Raw genomic sequence first — 24,075 nt, forward strand, 5'->3', positions numbered from 1 at the left:
TTTTCAGATAAGGTTCTTTCTTTTCAGGCTTCATAATCTTCCAGTATTTTAGGGGAGGCATAACCCCTCTAGGCTGAATGCAATGTGAGTGGTACAGAAGATGTGGACCCTGCCTTCCTAGATTACAGGCACAACCCAATAGAGGCAAGGATTTCTTAGTGAGGAAGCCTGTGTAGTAGCTGCTCAGGGCAGTGAACTACTTCTCCTCCCACCCAATTAAGAATGGCTTGTTTGGATGCAGATGCTTAATGATATTAGATAATTTGTTTTGTCCTTTTCTCTGGAAGCTTTCTCCATATACCTATGGAGGAGGAAAAGGAGCTTGGGCTTCTTAAAGGGTTGTACGCCATTGTCACAGTTAAATGGGACCAAGGACAGAACCTTGGCATGGCTTTTTAGGGAGGTTAATACACATAATGTGAAAGATCAGAGAGCAAGGCTGTGAACATTTTCTAGTTGATTTATGTGGAAAGAGTTTGAGTAGTTAAAAAAAAAGAGTTACCAACTTCAGATTCTGTATATTTCTTCTTCTTTTGTACTTCTGTGTGTATCTTGCTGTGTGTTAAGAGATGCAAGGGACAGAGCTTATTTCAGGGGCTTCGTGACTCTCCAACAAGATGAGAGTCCCTAGGATCATCTTTTTTTTTTTTTTTTAAGATTTTATTTATTTATTTGACAGGCAGAGATTACAAGTAGGCTGAGAGGCAGGCAGAGAGAGAGAAGGAGGAAGCAGGCTCCCTGCCGAGCAGAGAGCCCAATGCGGGGCTTGATCCCAGGACCCTGGGATCATGACCTGAGCCAAAGGCAGAGGCTTTAACCCACTGAGCCACCCAGGCGCCCCAGATCTTCTTGTCTTGATTGTGCACTACGGTTTGCCTTACCATTTTGGGTACCACAGTTGCTAAAACCTGTGTGCATTTGCTGTAGACTCACCTAAAATCCTATTTGCGACTTTCCAGGAGCTGACTGGGAAGAGGCCATCCCTGAAGTCTTTTTATCTATTCCTATGTATTACTAAAGTGAATCTTGTTAATATTTTATCTGAATTATTCATTGTGGACAAGTATTCCAAGGAGAAATCATTCAAGGTTAGATTGGGGATATATATTTCATGAGATGCTTTTCATTCAAAGTGATTATTTAAAATTCACCATGAATTTTAATAAACTTACTGCATAGCTTCTTCCTGCTAATTCAATTCCTACTTAATTTGAGCTTCCCTTATCATTTCAGAAAAACCTCTGGAATCAAATTAATTGTAACTAAAGTAACAATTTTTTCATGCTAATAGAGATCAGCTTAAATAGAGTTGGGCAGATATTTGATGGTTTAATCATAAGTTATAGCAAATTGACTCTTCATTAGTGAGGGAGAGGCTCAAATTTTTAGTTGGGGAGGAAGAGCAAATTGTATTGAAAAGTACCAGACTCAGTGCTCTGGTATAAGCTGGTTTCTCCCTGATGTTCTTGTTGGCCATAATTCTGATACTGGTGGCAAAAAAAAAAAAAAAAAAAAAAAAAAAAAATCATTACCAGCCACTGCTGCCTGTCTGGGTAGCTGGGAAATTTACCCATGTAGATTAAAGAAAATTCTTTTTTTTCCTTTTAAATCAGAATAAAATAGAATCTTTTAAACTTTCCTGTGGAAGTGTGAACTTTCACAGTGCTTAACAGTGTCTTGTTCTGAAAACAGTTTGCCTTCTCTCCACTGAGCAGTCTTTATTCCCCTCTGGGCTTTCCCTCCCTCTCCGTTGCTTTCTCTCAGTCTTTCTTAGGAAAGGTAATTCTCAAATCTAATGGTTTTGCTTGGGCAGCAGATTGCAGGGTTCAGAGAAAAACATGGATTTGACCTTAGATTTCCAGGCTCATTCCATTCTGTCACGATGCTACAACTTTGGGTAGTAAGTGTCTGGCCACCAGAGGTTGTATTTTAAACCTCTGAATTATCTATGATGTTGGGAAGTTTGGATTTTTTCTTAATAGAAAAACTTGAATGCTTTTGGTAAAATGGGTCAAGTTACTTTTGTACCTCTGCTCTTCTTTAAGATTTTATTTATTTGAGAGAGATAGAGAGAAGGGGCAGAGGGAGAGGGGAGAGAATCTCAAGCAGACTCCCCACTGAGCAGGGAACCCAACTCAGGACTCTATCCCAGGACCCTGAGGTCATGACCTGAGTGAAGGCAGACACTTAACCAACTGAGCCACTCAGGCACCTGTACATAGCTCTTTAGTACTCGTTATTTTAATGCCTACAATATTTTATCAAGTTTTATCATAAATTTACATAGCTATTATCTTAGTGAACACTTAGGTTTCCAGCTCTTTGCCATTATAAAAACAGTGTAATTAGCATCTTTTTGAATATAACTTTTCTTCTATTCAATGAATTTGTTAAGATGAATTTGCACATGAGATAACTATGTCAAAGAGGATGTGTATATTTTATTTTATTTTATTTTTTATTTGAGTATAGTTGATGGTGTTAATTAGCTTCAGGTGTACAGCTTAGTGATTTGACAAGTTTATGCATTATGCTATGTTCATGGCAATTGTTGCTACCATATGTCATCATACAGCGCTAGTACAATATCATCGACTGCATTCCTTATGCTTTTTTATTTTATTTATTTTCCTTTTATTCCTGTGACTCATTAATTCCAAAACTGGGAGCCTGTTCCAGTTACCTGCTTCCCCTTGCCCATGCCCAACCTTCCACCCTCCTCCCCTCTGACAACCATCAGTTTGTTCTATTTATAGGTCTGATTCCCGTTTTTGTTTGTTCATTTTTAATTTTTTTTAAGATTCCACATGAGTAGAACAATATGGTATTTGTCTTTCTCATGCTGAATTATTTCACTTAGCTTAGTATCCTCTTGGTCCATCCATGTTACTACAAATGGCATGATCTTATATTTTTTTTTTTTTAAGATTTTATTTATTTGACAGACAGAGGTCACAAGTAGGCAGAAAGGAGGAAGCAGGCTCCCTGCTGAGCAGAGAGCCCCATGCAGGACTCCATCCCAGGATGCTGGGATCATGACCTGAGCTGAAGGCAAAGGCTTGAACCCACTGAGCCACCCAGGCGCCCTGATCTTATCCTTTTTATGAGTATGTAGCATTCCTGTGTGTGTGTGTGTGTGTGTGTGTGTGTGTGTGTGTACATACCACATTTTCCTTAGTCATTCATCTATTGATGGACACTTAGGTTGCTTCCATATCTTGGCTATTGTAAATAATGCTATAGTAAATGTAGGGATGTATATATTTTTTTCAAAGTAATGTTTTCATTTTCTTTGGGTAAATATGCAATAGTGGAATTATTGGATCATACAGTAATTCTACTTTTAATTAATTTTTAAAGGTTTTATTTATTTATTTGTTTGAGAGAGAGAGAGAGAATGAGAGCGCATGGGGAGGGAAGGGTCAGATGGAGAAGCAGACTCCCTGCAGAGCAGGGAGCTGGATGCGGGACTGGATCCCAGGATTCTAGAATCACGACCTGAGCCAACGGCAGTCGCTTAACCAACTGAGCCACCAGGCGCCCCTAATTTTAATTTATTGAGGAACCTCCACACCTTTTTCTACGGTGGCTCTACCAAGTTACAATTCCCACGAACAGTGTATGAGGGTTTCTTTTTCTCCACATCCTTATCAACACGTTATTTTCTTTCTTATTTTAGCCATTCTAACTGTTAGCCATTCTAACTTCATTTTCCTGATGTGAGTGATGTTGAGCATCTTTTCATGTGTCTCTTGGCCATTTGGATGGTGGATTTTTTAGTTGGATTTTTTAATGGGTTTTTTTTTTTTTTGGTGTTGAGTTTTGTAAGTTCTTTATATATTTTGAATGTGAACCCCTTATCAGATATATTATCTGAAGATGTCTTCTCCGATTCACTAGGTTGTCTTTTATTTTGTTAATGGTATCCTTTGCTGTGCAAAAGCTTTTTATTTTGATGTAGTCTTAATACTTTATTTTTTATTTTGTTTTTCTTGCCAGAGGAGACATATCTAGAAAAGTTCTGCAGCCATTGTCAGAGAAATTACTGCCCATGTTTTCTTCTAGGACTTTATGTTTTCAGGTCTCCCATTTAGGTCTTTAATCTGTTTTGAGCTTAGTTTTGGGTATGGTGTTAGTAAGTGGTCCACTCCCATTCTTTCGCACATAGCTGTCCAGTATTCCCAGCACCATTTATTGAAGAGACTGTGTTTTCCCATTGTATAGTCTTGCCTCCTTTGTCATAGAATAATTGACCATATAAGCAAGGATTTATTTATGGGATGTCTGTTCTGGTCTGTTGATGTCTGTGTCTTTTTGTGCCCACACTATGCTGTTTAGATTATTGTAGCTTTGTAGTACATCTGGAAATCTGCATTTGTGATTCCTGCAGCTTTGCCCTCCTTTCTCAGGATTGCTTTGGTTCTATGGGCGTTTAGTGGTTCCATAGAACCATAAAATTTCATAGAAATTTTAGGATTATTTTTTCTAGTTCTGTTCAAAATGCTATTGGTATTTTGATAGGGATTGCATTGAATGTGTAAATTGTTTTGGGTTATGTGGACATTTTAACAGTATTTGTTCTTCTAGTTCACAAGCATGTAATGTCTTTCTATTTGTGTCATCTTCATTTCCTTTCATCAGTGTTTTACAGTTTTTATAGAGCACAGGTCTTTCACCTCTTTGGTTAAATTTATTTCGGGGTTTCCTGTTCTTTTTAGGTACAATTGCAAATGGGTGTTTTAAGAATTTATCTTTTTGCTCTTCTGCTGTTAGTATATAGAAATGCTACTGATTCTGAGTATTAATTTTGTATCCTGACACTTTTCTGAATTCATTACTACTACTAGTTTTGGGGGGAATCTTCAGAATTTTCTGTTTTTTTTTTCTTGCTATAAATTACTGTTTGCACAAATTCATGCTTTTTTTTTTTTCTTTTGTGGGTTTGAAACAAAATTCATTCTAAAATTTCTGAGATTCCGCTTTTGATCTTTAGTACCTTTGCAGTTTCATATAGCTCCCAGCTCATAATAAAATGTTGGCTAATATTTGAGTGCTTATCGACATTGTCTTAAAGCCATTTTATGGATTTTGCTTTCATAACAATCATGTAAGTATTATTACTATTTCTACCCCTGTTTATAAAAATGAGGAAACTTAACAAACTTAGCAAAGTTAAATAACTTGGCAGAGAATACAGAGTTGGTAAAAGTCTTCTGACTCAAAAGCCTGTGCCCTGAATAATGTCTTGCTGACATCAAGCTGTTTAGATAATTGGATTTAAAGCATTATCAGGAAGTAACCATTACTTTTGAGATTTTTTATTTTTCTTAACAAAAGCATGTCAAGATCATTGATTCATTTTTTAATTTTCTTGACCCTTTGTGGTTTTTAATTCACTTTGGTGCTCTATTAAGATATCATGGTGGGGGGCGCCTGGGTGGCTTAGTCAGTTAAGCGTCTGCCTTCAACTCAGGTCATGACCCCAGGGTCCTGGGATCCAGTCCTGCATCAGGCTCTCTGCTCAACAGGAGTCTGCTTCTCTCTCTCCCTCTCAAATAAAAGAATCAAGTCTTTTTTATAAGAAAAGATCTGTCATGTTTGTGTGCTGCTGCAAGATTTCTATGGGGCGTTTGGAATGTTCTGTTATGGCTTTGATGAATTCTAGGAGCAGGACTCCATCTGGAGAAGACACATCCTTGATCTGAGACCTTTCATGTGCAGCACAAGTAGAGGCTGGACGTTCCACAAAGTGGCAGATCTTGGGGCAGCTCCTGCCCATCTCGCCCTCCAGCCCCCACCAGGGCAACAAGGCTTTAATGACATCGCTGACTCCAGATGATGGCAAGGAGAGTGGAGACAAGCTGTGTGTCCTGCAGGCCTGGGGCGACAGCTTGGGGTTTGCTACAGCTGCCTGGAGGCGGTCGAACCAGGCCCCCGTCCTGACCCCACAAGACAGCCTGCTGTGATTCTGCTGAGAAGCACTGCCCAAAAGACCTCCATGAGTTAAACTGGGTGATTCTTCCTTGGCATACTCCATCCTTCCTTTTGGAACTCAAATGCCCGGCAGTCCGGCTTTGTTTCTCAGTCCTGATTACTTCCAAGTCCCTCTGGTGAACTGCCCTCTTGCATCTTTATACAGGACCCCAGGTTTCTTTTCCTCTGGGCCAGGCTCTCACTCTTTCTTGGTTTGTCAGACTGCTCCTTTGTGCAGTTCATGATAACTGTAACATAGAACATTAGACTATAGAATATAGCACACTTACCTAGCACATATTATGGGCTAGGAGCTGTTCTCAGTGCTGTTCGTTTATTACTTGTATTGCTCATGTTGCCCGGGAGATGTAGGCATTGTTAGTGTGCTCACTTCACACATGAAGCTGAGGCACAATCAGTTTAATTTATCCAGTAACACACAGTTCTTAAACAGTAGAGGTGGGGCTTGAATCCAGAAGTCAGGCTTCAGGGTCCATGCTCTTGTGCTCTTAGTCATTAAAATATCCTGCCTCTCCCTAGGATAAAAATTTCCCTACACATACTTAACCTTTCTCAGAAGGGACCTTCAACCTTACAGTCTTTTATTTGCATATGAAGTGCAACAAAGTACTAAATGTGTGCTTGGCTAGCCACTTGGAATAATTTCTGTTGTTAAAGATTTTTTTAAATTTATTTATCAGAGAGAGGGAGAAGGAGAACACAAAAAGAGGGAACAGCAAGCAGGGGGAGAAGCAGGCTCGCTGGTGAGCAAGGAGCCTGATGAGGGGCTTGATTCTAGGCATTCTTAGAATACTTCTAACCAGGGAATATAGCTTCCCAGGGAAAAATAACTCCCACAAATGATGTGCTTATAGGTAAACATTAAAAGTCATATGAGGGGCACCTGGGTGGCTCAATTGGTTGAACATCTGCCTTTGGCTCAGGTCACGATCCCAGTCTGGGAATTGAGCCATCCAGTACTAGACACAGCAGAATAATCTTAAAAAAAACTATAAGCATTTAAAAATATGATTACAGGGGTGCTTGTGTGGCTCAGTGGGTTGGGCATCTGCCTTCGGCTCAGGTCATGATCTCAGGGTCCTGGGATCGAGCCCCGTGTTGGGCTCTCTGCTTGGTGGGGGAGTCTGCTTCCCCCTTTCTCTCTGCCTGCCTCTCTGCCTACTTGTGATCTCTCTGTCAGGTAAATAAATAAAATCTTTTTAAAAATATGATTACATATTAAAGAAGGAACAGAAGCCCATGGTAACATAGCTGGACACTGGAAATAAAGAGTAGGCAGTTCTGCTGGTTATAGATCTAAATTCAGATTTCAGATCTAAATTAATACTCAAGAAGCTACTTTAAAAAGTATAATTTGATTTGATTATTTTCAGATGAATTGAGAATTGATAAAATCAGAGGTAGATCTGAGAAATACCAGCCAGCTGTCAGGAGAGGATGAATTGATGGAAAATACAAATGCAAGGTCAAGAGATACAACCAATAGAATGAAGCCTAATATAAGACCAGTATGGGTTCCAGAAGCAGAGAATAAAGGGAAAGAGGGTAGGGCAAAATTCAGAAAGGTAGTGGTTGAAAATTTTCTAGAAATAAGGAAAACATAAATCCTAGGATTGAAGAAACATACCAAATTCCAAACATTTTAGTGAGATTTAGGAGCGTATTTGGAAACTGACTCTCTCCTATGCCTTTTGTGGGGGGTCATTTAGCTATGTTTATAAAAATGTGTAAGTATTTTGACTGAGAAATTCTGCTTCTAAGAATTTGTCCTCAGTAAATAATCAGTTTAGTTGCCAAAGATTTATACGTATAAGGGTGTTGATCTCAGCATTATATTTTAGAGATAGATGTAGAAACAGCTGTTTAGAAACAGCTTTTAAAAAGCTCACCAATATGCAAAGAATGAAATAAATTTGGATATAATTGTGAAAGCACTGTTGGGTTTATGTAGCTGGTAAAATGATAATAGATTTATTTTTATTTATTGTCCTAGAAAGATGGTTGATATGGTGACAATATCTACTTAAAAACCAGTGAGCAGAGGCGCCCAGGTGGCTCAGTGCATTAAGTGTCTGCCTTCGGCTCAGGTTATGATCTCCAGGCCCTGGGATTGAGCCCTGTGCCCTGCATGGGTCAGTGCTCAGCAGAGAATCTGCTTGTCTCCCTCTCGTTTCCCCCACCCCCCACCGCTTATACTCTTTCTGGCATGCTTTCTCTCAAATAAAAAACTGAAAAACAGTGTGCATAGGTTGGTCCCACTGGCATAAACAAAAGTCTGTATATATAACAAAATTTTGATAGGGTTCCTGAGTGGTGACTCAGGTGGTTAAGCATCAGCCTTTGGCTCAGGTCATGATCCTGGGGTCCTGGTATCAAGCCCTGGATCAGGCTCCCTGCTCAGCAGGGGAGTCTGCTTCTCCCTCTTCCTCTGTCCCCCCGACCCCCACCCCCATTGTGTGTTTCCTCTCGATCTCTCAAATAAATAAAAAATCTTAAAAAAAAAAAAGTTTGGCTGTTACAATGAAATTAAAAAAAAAAAAGTTTGGAAGTTTAAGCTTACAGAGAATTACCACTAGGTGGGTAATTTTTTCTTTTTTCCTTTATTATTTATTTTTACTGTCTTGTTTATTCTTTATTCTTTCTCTCTTTATTCATTTTCTGAATTTTCAAAATTATGGGTTGCCTTAATAATTACAAGAAACAATAAACTATTTCTCTTGTGAAACACAGAAAAACAACCCCAAACAAAAATGGTACCCTGAAGTTCTAGACCTCCCAAGTAATTAGGGCAGTCCTAGTGGCCAGGGTATAAATTATATTATACAATAATCAGAACTGTAAGCCGGAGAGCAAGACTCTTAGGTTTCATTCTCTTTTGTTTCATCCTGCCTTCTTCCCTGTGCAGCTTAGCTTTCAGTAAGACACTCCATTTTTCTGTTTTTTTTTCCTCCTCTTCATAAAACAAAATATATACTCCCAGTGTACTTTATGAATATGGCGTGAATGCGCTCATTTTTAAAAACTGGAAATAAATGGATTGCAGTTAATTAAAATCTGTCTATCCTTTCTGTCTTGCCAATGGTGGTGAGCAGCTGGGAACGACGCCATGAGTTGATGAGCATGGATAATAAAAATTGGTCAGAGGGGCGCCTGGGTGGCTCAGTGGATTAAGCCGCTGCCTTCGGCTCAGGTCATGATCTCGGTGTCCTGGGATCGAGCCCCGCATCGGGCTCTTTGCTCAGCGGGAGCCTGCTTCTCTCTCTCTCTCTGCCTGACTCTCTGCCTACTTGTGATTTCTCTCTCTGTCAAATAAATAAATAAAATCTTTAAAAAAAAAAAAATTGGTCAGAGACGTCATCCTTTCTTGTATGTCTCCTCTGGTAGGAAGAGGCCATGTTGAGAAGCTGAGCAGCAGACTAGCACTGATTACTGACCAGAGAAGGAGTTCCTTAGGGCTCCATAGAGATTATAATTAAAGCTCAGTGTGACTTGGCATGTTTTTGCTTTCAGTACTGGGGAAGGGCTCTCTTTATATATTTTGGAAAAAACCAAACAAACAATGAATACATTGAGATGCTCGGTATGGTGAAGGCTGACAGTGAGTGGCTGTAGGAGTGCTCCCTGGCTGTTTCTGAACTTCCTACTGAGCACATGAAATTAAGGTGCCCAGGTTTTCCACTGGTCTTATTCGGTTGGGCTGAGTCCTGGGAATCTGTATATTAAAAGCTTCCCAGGTGATCCTAATGATTATGAAGATTTAAGAACTATAGGTTTGTGCCATGGTTTAGTAATATAAGGTGTCTACTCCAAAACAAAATATTTGTTTCTCAGTAACCGATCTTCCTTTCTTTCCTTATTTTCTTTTCCTATTCTCTCACTTTATTTTATTTTTTTAAAAGATTTTATTTATTCATTTGATAGACAGAGATCACAAGTAAGCAGAGAGGCAGGCAGAGAAAGAGGAAGGGAAGCAGGCTCCCTGCTGAGCTGAGAGCCAGATGTGGGGCTCCATCCCAGGACCCTGAGATCATGACCTAAGCTGAAGGCAGAGGCTTTAACTATTGAGCCACCCAGGTGCCCCTATTCTCTCACTTTAAAAGATGATCAAACATGTTGTGTCTTGGGGCACCTGGGTGGTGCAGTAAGGTAAGCAGCTGCCTCTTGATTTTGGCTCAGGTCATGATCTCAGGGTGGTGAGATTGAGCCCCGCTTTGGGCTCCAGGCTGGGTATGGAGCCTTCTTAAGATTCTTTCTGCTCCTCTTCTCTCTCTCTTCCTCTAAAATAACAATAATAATAATCATCATAATAAAATTTGTCTAAAAATGTTGTTTACTGGTTTTCGGGTATGTAAATCCTGTGTGTGTTTACAGGACTACTAAATGAGGTCGCTGACCCATGGCGCAGTATCTGGAATCTGTCCTAAATAGTGTTTTGGTATCATTGTGTGTGAGTGTGAGTATATGCATGTCTGTCCAAATGTCCTGTAGATACTATTTACCAGTATCTACTATCCTAAAGGTGATACGTAGCTTTCAACCTAAAATCACGAGACATAAAAAGCAAGAAAAATAACCCACTTCAAGAGACAAAGAATCAAAGATCTTAACTCAGGTATGATCCAGGTATTGAAATCATGTCTTGTAACCTAATATATTCTTAGTTGGCAAAGATTAGGATATAGACATCTTTGGTTGGTTGGGCATTATTCTGTTTACCACACAAACTACATGTAATTAGAATCCCAGAAGTAGAAGTGAGAGAGAATGGGGCCAAAGAAATACTTGAAGAGATAATTGACTAGCCAGGAATTTTCCAAAAGTAATAAAAGATCTCAAACCATAGATCCAAGAAGATCAGAGTACCCTAACCAGGTGTGTATACACACACACACACTTCTAGCACATCATATTCAAACTGCTAAAAACCAAAGAGAAACTTTAGAAAATTTGAAGGAAGTTAGAGAAAATAGAATACATGCAGAAGAACAAAGGTAAGAATTAAGGCAGATGTATTATCAAAAACTATAAAATCCAGAAGACAATAAAGCAACTTCTGTCAAGTACTGGTGAAAAACCTCCCTCAACTCAGAAAATTATCCCCAGCAAAAATTTCTTTCAAAAGTGAAAGAGAAAGGAGACATTTTTGACAAACTTTGAGAAATGAGTTACTTGTAGACCTGCATTACGAGAAATGTTGAGAAAAATTTTTCAGGTATGAGGAACATGATACCAGGCAGAAACTTGGATATACACAAAGAGATGAAGATCTCCAAAAGCAATTAAAGGGAAGATAAATATAAAAAGCTTTTTTTCTTTTTTTTTAATTATTCTTAAATTAAAATATGTTGCTGAAAATAAAAATTTCAGCAATGTGTTTTGGGTTTATAGTGTATATAAAAGTAATGTATGACAACAGGAGTACAAAGGTTGGGAGGAAGGAATTAGGAATGCAGTGTTACAAGATTCTTACACTACATGTAAAGCAGTATAACAGAATTTGAAAGTACACTGTAATTAAAGATGTAAACAGTAAACACAGAGAAACCACTACAAACATTTTAAAAAGATGTGTAATAAGACAACAGTAGAAATAGAATTCTAAAAAATATTCTAAATATTCTAAAAAAATTCAATTCAAAATCAGGATGAAAAAGAGAAAAAAGGAACAAAAAATGGGTGGGACAAATAGGAAACAACTGACAAGATGGCAGATTTTACTTTACCCATATCAATATTTACATTAAATGTAAATGATCTAAACACAAAAGAGATCGTCAGATCAGTTAAAGAAGAGCCATCTCTTTGCAGTCTATAGGAAGCCCAGTTTAAGTAAAAAGACTAAAAACCATTCATCATATTATCTGGCATGTTAATTAAAAGCGTTTACTAACATTATTTTTACATAATTCTTTTAAGAGACTCCGTTTTTGTTTATTTTCAGGGGAGGGGGTGTTTGCAAACTGAAGCAAAGAAGAAATTTAAAATTCCAATATGCATAAAGTAGTTGTTCGTTCTCTTTCTTCTATTATGGAATGGTATGACCTAATTTGCTTCGATTTTGCTCTTATATTACATGGTGTTTGCTGAGAGTAAACATTCCTTTGTAGTCTTTCTAACCGTTGCTCATTCACTTTGGCCTCTGTTTTGAGAGTCTGTTGTCTTAGGATTTTTCTTAAAATTTAATGTTGTCTCCAGTGTTTATTTGCTTTTTTCAAGATTCAATTTTTAGAATGTTCTGGGTGGTATGTTAGCTTTCTGGAAAAGCAGGATGATGAATTTTTTTGCTGCTGTAAGTCTCTGGAGAAGTGGATTGTTTTTAAAGAGTAATTTACCTGTTTTCCAGGAGGGTTCCCAAAAGCATACTCTTTTCCCAAGGCACTTTTGGAATATTGTATTTTGGTTTTTAGTCACTTTAACACAGGATTGTTATTCCCAAATATACAAAGCCTGCAAACTGCTTAAAAAGGACAACCAAAATCAGAATTTATTAGAGGCAAAATTTAGTTGCCTAATTATTTCCTTAAGATATGTCAAGTTCTATTTGTGAGCAGTAGTTAATTGACATGTCTATGTCTTCAACATCAGTTATTTGTAAGTAGCAGGTACATGTGTAAAGAGAAATCTTTATTTGTATTTTAAATTGGGAGGAATGGTAGAGTAGCAGTAGTCCCAGGGAAGGTAGGTTTGTCCCAATGCCATCACCCTCTACCTCTTGGTCCCCTCTTGGTTGTGTGTGCTGTGTGTGTACTGTGTTGCTGTGCCCACAGCTTGGCCACTGAATATTGCCATGGAATCCAGTATTAGAATGTATAATGAGTATATATAGAGAAAGATAATGGGTACAGAACTTGAATTATTTCCTAGGGGGATTAGGTGATTTAGAACATGATCTCTAAAATAAAAAAGTATCCTGAGGTCAAATAGTGTATTACTTAAAACATATACTGAGTTATCCTTAGGATGCCTTATAAAGCTAAGAAGAATCTAAAGTGCTAATAAGGGACTCCTAGGTAGCTCAGATGGTTAAGCATTTGCCTTTGGCTCAAGTCATGATCTCAGGGTCCTCTAATCATATCCCGCATCAGGTTCTCTGCTTGGCAGGGAGCCTGCTTCTCTCTCTCCTTTTACTGTTCCCCCTGCTTGTGCTCTCTTGTTCTCTCTGTCAAATAAATAAATAAAGTCTTAAAAAAAATTAAGTGCTAGTAAGATGAAATGATCAAATATGTAATTATTTTATCTTGTGTATTTATTTGTGTGCATGAATGTGTATGTGTATGCTTATGTGCTGACAAGTGTGAGTACATGTGTGAGAGAGAGAGTATATATCCACGTAACTTTTTTCTTACATGTGGTTAATTAGAGATTGAGTGTGGATGCTCCTCTCCTGATAATTGTGGTCTAATTCAGTTTCTTAGAACCAGATTAAGTCAGTTTTTAAGTGAGAGAGGTAGTTTAGAAAATGGGAAGAGCACAGGCTTCTTCAGCTTCAGTTTCTTTTTTCTTTCTTTCTTTTTTTTTTTTTTTAAAGATTTTATTTATTCATTTGACAGAGAAAGATCACAAGTAGGCAGAGAGGCAGGCAGAGAGAGAGGGGGAAGCAGACTCCCTGATGAGCAGAGAGCCCGACGTGGGACTCGATCTGAGCCACCCAGGCATCCTCAGTTTCAGTTTCTTAATAGCCAAAGGGATTAGACTCCAGATGCCACCTACAGCTTTATAAATAAGTGGAGATAAAATGTGATTATAGCAGTCTCTGGTTTTTTAATAATAAGTCATTGAAAACAAGTTTCTTCATTCACAAGTGTGAACATACAAATAAAATGTATGATTAAAGGTGGCTCAGTGGGTTAAGCCTCTACCTTCTGCTCAGGTCATGATCTCAGGGTCCTGGGATGGAGACCCACATCAGGCTCTCTGCTCAGCAGGGAGTCTGTTTCCCCGTCTCTCTCTGCCTTCCTCCCTGCCTCTTGTGTCAGGTGCTTAAGCCACTGAGCCACCCAGGCCCCAGGGCAGGTTTCTTTAACTGCGCCATTTCATGGTTTGGAGGTTATCAGAGTTTAAGATGCTTCAGCCAGATTCCAGTCTGTGCTTCAGTGGGAAGAAGCCAGGGGAAAAATTCCCCAAATCAGCAGAGCTTCAAGTACATTGTTACTGCTCAGCTTCTCAACTTGGTGACAGGCAAGCTGGAGGGGACCTGAGGTGGTGGTATTTGTATAAGGCCCTCTTACACTGAATAAATGTGTATTTATTTACACTGCTGGTTTCTTCTCACTGAGGCAACATACCGATGTAGGGAAAGTTTGGGAGAGAATTTCCTGGACGGAGCTGGCCTACTTACCTAAACACAGTGGCTATTTTTTCCCCTTTGTCTGGCAGGTAAGAGGTAGCTATAGAATATTATATCGGAAGAGAGGCTCATGACAGGAAGTTATGTCAACATCAGAGGCACTGAGGCAGGTCTTTACAGTGACTGGCTGCAGCCCCGAGCCCTGCTGGTCCTTCCCTGGCACTCTCATTCTTCTTCTAAGTGAGGCTGAGCTGTGGGCTCAGTGTTAGAGCACATTCTCTGAGCACGTGCACAAGAGGTAGAAAAAATTCCCTTGGGGGAATTTCTGATAGACACAGTGGACCTGGCTCTCTCGCCAGGTACAAGCAAGCTTTACTGGTAAGGTAGGCTGCCCTGCCTACCTGAAGACTGGGACCCTGTGACACTGTTGGGCAGGAGCTATCTCTGTTTAGGACTGGCATTTCTGAAACTTTCTTTTGGGGGCCAACTGGATCCAGGGTACTTGTTACCACGTGCGGATTCCCAGTTCCATACCTATTAACTGTGGTTCAGTATGTCTGGTAGAGCAATTCTGATGCCCAGTGAGGTTTGGGAACTACTGACTTAGAATATTCTCACATGCTGTACATACTACCAAAGGTATATGTATTTCTCTCTCTCTAATCTTTTTAAAGAAGTGTAAAACAAGATGTACACCATGGATACCTGAAATGGATTTGATGTTAGATGGCAGTTATATTTCAATTAAAAAATACAAACCAGGGGCACCTGGGTTGCTCAGTGGGTTAAAGCCTCTGCTTCGGCTCAGGTCATGATCTCAGGGTCCTGGGGTGGAGCCCCGCATCGGGCTCTCTGCTCACCGGGGAGCCTGCTTCCTCCTCTCTCTCTCTCTCTGCCTACTAGTGATTTCTGTCTGTCAAATAAATAAATAAATAAATAATGATAAAAAATGCAAACCAAATTTCAAAGATAGTGCGAAAACAAGAATGAAAAGTATCTTATCAGTACTTTAAAAAAAAAGAAAAGATTTTATTTATGTATTTGTCAGAAGGAGAGAGAGCAGAAGCACCGTTGGGGGCAGGCAGAGGGAGAAGCAGGCTCTCTGCTGAGCAAGGTGCCAAACCTAGGACTCCATCCCAGGGCCCTGAGATCATGACCTGAGCCGAAAGCACATGCTTAACTGACTGAGCCACCTAGGTGTCCCTCACCTAGGTGTCCCTCATCAGGACTTTCAAAAGTAATAATTACATGTTGAAACAATAATGTTTGTGATATATTGGGTTAAATAAAGTATATTCTTAAAATTTCACCTGCTTATTTTTGCAGAATAGGGCTGCTAGAAATTTTTAATTACATGTGTGGCTTGTGTCATATTTCTCTTGCAGAGTTTGGCAACATGGAGGTCGTTTGCAAATTTGGTAAGAATAGACTGCCTGAGATTAAGTAATATCTAGCAAATTCTTTGTATACCCAGATGAGACTGAGTCATCATCTAATACTGTTATGTCTAAAATTAAATAACAAAATTCACCACCAAAAATCCTTCCAGCCTTTTTGATGTGTACTTAAGTGATTTGATACTTTCACATAAATTGACAATAGAATATGTATTTACGTGAAATCCTTTGAAATCAACTCTCAAATGTGGTTTTTTGATCTTTTTTTAACCTGTTCCTTTCTTTCCTTTTTTTCTCTTCTTCCTTTCTTTTCATTTAATTTTTTTATTTCTAATTTTAAAAAACTTTTTTATTTTATTTTATTTATTTATTTATTTGCATATCTGGCCAGGAAACTTCATGGTGTTATGGTCAACTTGCCGCACAACCGTGTTCAAATCTGTCACCAACAGGTTCATTAAAAACCTGGCCTGCTCTGGGATTTGTGCCAGCCTGGTCTGCGTTCCCTTTGACATCGTTCTCAGCACCAGTCCTCACTGCTGCTGGTGGATCTACACCATGTTTTTCTGCAAGGTTGTCAAATTTTTGCACAAAGTCTTCTGCTCTGTGACTATCCTCAGCTTCCCTGCCATTGCCTTGGACAGGTAAGACAGGGTAGCTGGGGGTTCAACTTTTTTTTTTTTAAGTGCATTAAAAAATTAGCATCACAAAGCAAAGGGTGACTAGTTCATGTTCCACATACTGCTTTGTAGTCCCCTAGTGGTCAGTAGAAAGAGAATGAATAGGGCACCTGGGTGGCTCAGTTGTTGAGCATCTGCCTTTGGCTCAGGTCATGATCCCAGGGTCCTGGGATGGAGCCCTGCAATAGGCTCCCTGCTTGGCAGGAAGCCTGCTTCTCCCTCTCCCACTCGCCCTGCTTGTGTTCCCTCTCTCACTGTGTCTGTCTCTGTTAAATAAATAAATAAATAAAATCTTAAAAGAATAAAAGAATATCTGAAACAGATGCCTCACAAAAGACATGTTGATTGCACAGCAGCTAGGGAAAATAGGACCTTGAGAAAAGATGTGGCATGGGGGTTGGTGGGGTTCATCATGAGGTTGCTAGAGCAGGCTGGATCTTGGTGTAGCTTCAGCTTGGTTGGAATCCTTGGTATTTGCCTTGCAATTTGTAGTAGATGGCTCATCTGATTGATAACTCTGCAATTAGTGCTTTTTGATGCAGGATGAAAACATTTCTGGAAGAACAAGGGGACAATTCAGTGGTTATTTAACAAATGATTTGACAGCCCAGTTGGACCCGGCAAGATAATTCTAGAATTCCTTTGGAGGACTGATTTCCAAGCCTTTATATTGTGGTGGTGATTGTGTTCTCTTCCCGTCCTTTTTAAAAAGATGTTCACTTGGAAATGAATCACATCTTAGCTACCGCCCTGGTACATAATTGGATCAGGGTCAAGTGTAAAGATCTCAGTCATCATCAGCTTCATGTCTTCTCCTTTTGTTGTGAGCACTTCACGAATACAGTCTAAGATAATAATACATTTTAGAGAATAGAACTAAATAAGCAAACAAGAGCTGAGGAGTCTTCTGCATCTGTGAATACTTTTGATTTCAAGATTTGCAGAGAGAAACGTTGCTGAGGGGAAAGAGTTGGCTCTTCTGACTTTATCCCCATTGATACATTTTACTGGATTTTAGATGAATTTGGAATTTTTACTTTTTATTTTTTTAAAATATTTATTTATTTGAAGAGAGAGAGCATGCATAAGCCGGGGGGTGGGGGCAACAGGCAGAGGGAGAGGAAGAAGCAGGCTCACCGCTGAGCAGGGATGCCCCCCACCCCCATTTGGGACTTGATCCCAGGACCCTGGGATCATGACCCAAGCTGAAGGCAGACACTTAACTGACTGAGCCACCCAGATACTCCATGAATTTGGAATTTTTAAACTCTTTATCCATTCACAACTATACCTTAATGACCTATGAGGGTGTGGATTGCAGAACCAATCTATGGAGTCACTTCAGCTGCAGTCCTGGAACTCTGATTTGATTTGCTGCCCAGGGTCATCTGCATGGAGGGACACAGAGTCCCACAAAGTCCCAAGTGTACTCAAAAGAGTCACTGACTCCTAATTTAAGAGAGGGGAGTCTGGCACCACAAGTAACTTTAAACCCTGCCTACACACTGCTTTTGTGCTGGGTTGCTTTGGGCAAAATGACTAACCTTTCTGAACCTAATGTTCCTCCGCAGTAAGAAATATTAAATGAGGTCACGTGGGTGGCTCAGTTGGTTAAGCGACTGCCTTAGCTTGGGTCATGATCTTAGAGTCCCGGGATCGAGTCCCGATTCGGGCTCCCTGCTTTGCAGGGAGTCTGCTTCTCCTTCTGACCCTCTCCCCTCTCATGCTCTCTCTCTCTCTCTCTCTCTCAAGTAAATAAATAAAATCTTAAAAAAAAAGTTAAAGGAATTATTTATGGCCTGTTCTTGGATAGGCCACATCAATATTTGTCTGTCTTTCTCTAGGCTTCCCTCTCGGCGGGCACATTTTTCCATAGATCTCTTGTCGGCAATCGTTGAACCATCAGATATGCCTGGGAGCCACTCTAGCTCTTTGGGAGTTTCTCATTGGAAATTCACCATCTCCAGGGCCAGGTGAAATAGGTGACAAAGCCAAGTGTCACTGGCCAGATTGGGGTTTTGTGTCTGCATTCCTGCTCATAAGGGTCAATAACTCAGCAGATGCAGCTAATGGTTACTTTGTGGGTATCTAGACTCCACCAGCAGGACTTTCTTAGAAGAGACATCAGAAATCTGGAGTTTAACCATTTTTACTTATTTTTTATTTTTTTCAAAGATTTTAATGTCTAAGTGATTTCTATACCTAATGTGGGGCTTGAACTCAACGACCCTGAGAACAAGAGTCGCACACTCTACCAACTGAGCCTCCCGGCACCCCGAATTTTATTGTTTTTAAATGTTGTCGACTGATTTTCATTCAAAAAAGATGATGGGGGTCACTCAGTCCCTTCAACAAGCTGAATGTGCTTCATGTGATGCCATTTTGCTGCATGTGTCTCTTTTCGTGCTTGGCAGGAGGTCTTTGAATATCTGGAAAGTATACTTTCAGGTGAAGAAGATACCTCCTGCTCATTCATAGTCATTACCCTCCACAGCTGCACATCGAGGCAACTGCTAATCTACTCTCTATCTCTGTATGTTTGCTTCGCTGGGTGGCAGGGGGGACATTGCATATTGTGGAATCATAACATGTTCTTTTACATCGGCCTTCTTTCACTCAGCCTCATGTTCATCTGTGCCCAACCATCAGTGCTTCCTTCCTTTTTTCCCCAGTTCTGTTGAGATAATGGACATACAGCAATGTATAAGTTGAAGGTGTATGCCAAGATGATTGGACTTACATATGTTTTGGAAGGACTGGCAGAGTAAGTTTAGTTAGCATTCATCATGTCATACAGATAGAGGGGGGGGGAAGGAAGAAGAAAAAAAAAGTTGTTTTTTTTTTTTTTCCTTAATGATGAGAACTCCTAGGATCTACTCTTTCAAATTTGCTCCATTCCTTTTTTATTACTGAATAATATTTCATTGTATGGCTGTACTGTATTTTCTTCGCTCATTTACTTGTTGACATTTGGGTTGTTTCCACTTTTCTGGCTTTTGTGAATAACGCTGCTATGAATCCTGAAAGATTTTTACAACAGGATGGAACAAGAGTGGGGACACGTTATTCTGAACCGTTTGCTACCGTATCTTGAAGCAATGCACTAATCCCCTTCGGTGGTTTCTGGGCCTTTAGACAAGAAAACATGTAAATGATAAAAAAAAAAATCCTTATTTTCTTTATAGCAGGAAATCAATTATATTTTTGCTATCATTTAAAAAAAGTAAATATGTGCTTTTAGTAGAAAAAGAAGGCTGGTTAAAAAAAATCCTATTTTATTATGCAGGGAAACCAATTACTGGCAGGTGTAGGGTGGTGTGCATGAAGGTGAAGGGAAGATAATCCTTTCTCTCACTTGTTGCTCAGATACTTGTTTCCTGGCTCCAAGTCTGTGAGTTCACTTGGAGGCTACTTCTGGCATCATCTTCTAAAGATGTAAACGTTAACAAGATGATTTCTAGTGAGCCCATGTGCTTTTCCACTACACAGTGGAAACGGGGTTTTATCACCCATCAGTTGACCAATGGGAATGTATTCATGTGTGGGTGTAGCACCTTGACATTGGATTAAGGAGCTGTTGCTAGAAAAGTCTGTCTATATTCAGAAAAAAAAAAAAAATTGAGAGCATGCATAACCTATGCACTTCTTTCTCTTTTTTTCCCCTCCCAGAAAGAGATCTAGGACACATTTCACCACGCTCCATCCATTCCTGATTATCCATGGTCATGTTGTGCTCACCTCGTATCTCCCTCAGCCTGGAACATTCTCCCCCAGCTTGTCCCCTGCCAGACTCCACCACAGGGCCACCTTCTGTTGATGTTTCTCCAGGTGCTTCTTTTCCCCGTCCCTCCTTTATGCATACCTCTAGAAGAGCCATCATCTCCTTGGTTATAACTGCTTGCTTGCATGCCTTTTCCCCCACGGACTTCAGAGACATTCCTGTGTGTCTTTTCATCTTTGTGACCCAGTGCCTGGTGTGGTACCTGGCACAGATCTCATGACAGGAAGGCATGCTTGCTTCCCTGGCCCCAGGAGCAGCGCATGTTAATAGAGTTGTAAAGTCAACTCCAGCTTTTGCTGACCGCGGAAATGTATACCCACTGGAGGTCTGATGGCTAGTGACAGCCCTCTCATGACAGGTGTGGCTCCTGGGGTCTGAAGAATTACTCAGTTTCCCTAAATCATGGGCGATACTGAAACAAGGTGCTTTTGGAATTTTGATTACAGAATAATCAAGTGAAAGCCTGAAGGAAGCAAGATCCGATCTGATTTTAGCAAAAATCTAATCATGCAGGCATTGTAGACTTATTAATTGTGGGGGTTACTGAGTGATCATCGTGGGAACCATGGCTATTGAGGAGGCATAATTTTTGTCGGTTGAATTGATTTTGTGCAAGGGCCTTGTCAGAGTCCTGTCCCTCACACAGGGTTCTTTTTGCCCAAAGCCGCTATAAATGCTGATGATTTCCATGTGTGCACTGTGCCATGATACATGCATAGGTAAATTTCTTCCCATTAGCGGCTTTGAAAATTGCCCATAAGCTCCTCTAGCCCCTGTAAAAAAATTTTTTTTTGCAAGTTATGCTTTATCCCTGAGGTGAAAAATTGATGTCTTTACAGCACATGGCATTCTTTGTATCGAGCGCACCCCTTGGGTACTAATGCTGATGGTAATATTTATCAAGTTAGCTATGAAATGCAGGTATTTACCAATTTTCCTGATAGACTTGAGAGTCCCATACGACGGAGCTCTTCTCCGCTCATTTGAAAAAGGTCTTTTTTTTTTTTTTTTTTGGCCTCGTATTGCTTATTTTATACAGCAGGGCCCTCACAATTTAAGGTCTGGCTTCCCAGTTCCCCCAGTGATTCCCTTCATCTGAGGCAGAATAAAAGAACTTGACCCATTTTCCACCTCTTCCTCCTACTTTGAGTCAGATAGAGGCCCCTCACTTAAACAGTATCTTCTCCTGTGCAATGGGGTTTGCTTGTGCGTTTTGCAGGTACTACTCTGTCCTTTATCCACTGGAGAGAAAAATCTCTGATGCCAAGTCCCGTGAGCTAGTGATGTACATCTGGGCACACGCAGTGGTGGCCAGCGTGCCCGTGTTTGCAGTGACCAACGTGGCCGACATCTATGCCATGTCCACCTGCACGGAAGTCTGGAGCAACTCGCTGGGCCACCTGGTGTACGTGCTCATCTATAACATCACTACGGTCATCGTACCAGTGGCTGTGGTATTCCTCTTCCTGATCCTCATCCGCCGGGCCCTGAGCGCCAGCCAGAAGAAGAAGGTCATCATCGCGGCCCTCCGGACCCCACAGAACACCATCTCGATCCCCTACGCCTCTCAGCGGGAGGCGGAGCTGCACGCCACCCTGCTGTCCATGGTGACGGTGTTCATCTTGTGTAGCGTGCCCTACGCCACCCTGGTCGTCTACCAGACCGTGCTCAATGTCCCCAACACGTCTGTCTTCTTGCTGCTCACAGCCATTTGGCTGCCCAAGGTCTCTCTGTTGGCCAACCCCGTGCTCTTCCTGACTGTGAACAAGTCTGTCCGCAAGTGCTTGGTGGGGACGTTGGTCCAGCTACACCACCGTTACAGTCGCCGGAATGTGGTCGGCGCAGGGGGCGGGGTGGCCGATGCCAGCCTGGAGCCCAGCCTGCGCTCAGGCAGCCAGCTCCTGGAGATGTTCCACATCGGGCAGCAGCAGATCTTTAAGCCCACAGAGGATGAGGAAGAGAGTGAGGCCAAGTACACCGGCTCCACCGACCTCCCGGCCAAGGAGGTGCTCGGGCCCTGCCTGGAGGGAGAGCAGGGACTGCAGCGGTTGCCCGCTGTACCTCTCCTGAGCGCCACGGACTCTAGATCCCAGGGGGGGTCAGCGGCGCCTGGGGAGCCCGAGACACTGCCTGACAAGTACTCCCTGCAGTTTGGTTTTGGGCCTTTTGAGTTGCCACCTCAGTGGCTCTCAGAGACCCGAAACAGCAAGAAGCGGCTGCTTCCCCCCTTGGGGAACACCCCAGAGGAGCTTATTCAGACAAAGATGCCCAGGGTAGGCAGGGTGGAGCGGAAGATGAGCAGAAACAACAAAGTGAGCATTTTTCCGAAGGTGGATTCCTAGTCAGGATTGTCGAGCCCCCTCACTCCCACCTCCCCTTTGCTCTGGCTCTGGCAGGATTTGGGCATCTCATTGCAACCGAGTACCGGTTACCTCCTCCTGTGTGTGCCCCCTGCTTTTTGAATGAGAGGGAAATCTATAGAAGATCAACTGTCCTCTTTATTGAGGGAGTATATATTGAGGGAGTATATATATATATATTCATCTCAAACCATTGATGACATTTCACTTTTAATGTCCTAGGTGAAGTGTGCGTTCTTCTCTGTGGACACAAAAGCTGGGCAGTGTGCAGTGGGTCTTGGAATGGGTACTCCCTGTGCATTTTCTGAGGACTCCTTGGTTCCTGGGCCCCGCAGAGAGTACAGGGAGAGAAAAACATCTGTGAGTTTGGAGGGAGCAGGACACCCTAGGAGAAGCCCAAGAGGATTATGGAGTGGTGTGGCCATAAAGAAAAGACCTATTTATCCTCAATAGGATAATATTTATCCTCAAATAGAATAAATATTTAAAAATGTTTCATAGTGATCTGCATCTTCAGGGGAGATAGGGACTTGGCATTTGACACCTTTTCTCTGGAAGGCCTGATCGTATGACTCAGTTTCTTCTGAAGCCCTTCATCTCTTTCACTGGGATGTAGATGAGGAAAGGAGCTTCCACTCCCATTTGACAGACAAGGCAATAGATGTGCTTGGGGGTCAGGGAGGAGGAGATACTCTGTCTTGACAATCCTGACATTTTCCTGGCAGCACTGAAAACCTCAGAAAGTTCTGTCTGCAGTGTTGATTGGAAAACACTACAAGTGCTTTACTATGTCTTTCCCCCTTAAATTGCATTAATTTTTCAACCAGTGAGAGAGAAACTAAGAGGTAGAGAAGAAAGACAAAAATGTCCATACTGTGTAGTCTCTTCTCTTCCAATGCTGATTTCATGTGAAAGGGGCTATGTCAACATCAGTAGCTGTGAAGGATATTGAAAAAAAGAAAAAAAAAACTATCTTGTGCAAACTTTTGGAATTAAATGGCAATTTAAAAATGCAGAGTTACAGGGAACCTGGGTGGCTTAGTGGGTTAAGCATCTGCCTTTGGCTCGGGTCATAGTCTCAGGGTCCTGGGATTGAGCCCCATATCGGGCTCTCTGCTCAGTGGGGAGCCTGCTTCCCCCTCCCTCTCTGCCCGCTTCTCTGCCTGCTTGTGCGCTCTCTCTCTCTGCCAAATGAATGAGTAAAATCTTAAAAAAAAAAAAAAAATGCAGAGTAGTGTGCACTGAGTCCTCTGGAAACATCATGCTAAAAATGCTTGATTAGGAAAGGTGATGCTGCCCAGAAGAGTGACAGAAGTCAAAGCTGGCTTCCTTGTGATGATGACTCCAGAACCCAGGAGTGGCCAGCTTCATTTTCAGTCACTTTATGGTTCTCTCTTCATTTTGGACACAATGGAAGAAGAAAACAGAAAAATTTAATCATTTTAAAATGCCAAGGCAGCCCCTAGCCCAGGAAGGCACCTTCACTTCCTCTTTTCTGGTCAAGTTGTAGCAGGAGTCAGAGTGGATAGAGGAGGACAGTGTCCTCAACAGATCAGCCTCCTGGCGGGGCGTGCAA

The 24,075-nt window shown here is 41.2% G+C and overlaps 1 protein-coding gene across 2 annotated transcripts in view; it reads left to right on the top strand.

Annotated features, from left to right (window-relative positions):
• The window catches only part of GPR176 (G protein-coupled receptor 176), a 130,628-nt gene extending 107,978 nt beyond the window's left edge, over window positions 1–22,650 (top strand). Inside the window, exons 2-4 of one of the 2 annotated variants that reach the window (XM_082735583.1) lie at window positions 15,667–15,724; window positions 16,131–16,322; window positions 21,359–22,650. In XM_082735583.1, the coding sequence (XP_082591709.1) occupies window positions 15,667–15,724; window positions 16,131–16,322; window positions 21,359–22,481 (1,373 nt within the window). In that variant the 3' untranslated portion in view covers window positions 22,482–22,650. Of the gene's footprint in view, window positions 1–15,666; window positions 15,725–16,069; window positions 16,323–21,358 lie in introns of both variants that reach the window. The other variant, XM_082735582.1, reaches the window with a different exon arrangement.
• The last annotated feature ends 1,425 nt before the right edge of the window (window positions 22,651–24,075 follow it).

Source organism: Mustela nivalis, assembly GCF_964662115.1.
Source record: "Mustela nivalis genome assembly, chromosome: 6".
Lineage (NCBI taxonomy): Eukaryota > Metazoa > Chordata > Mammalia > Carnivora > Mustelidae > Mustela > Mustela nivalis.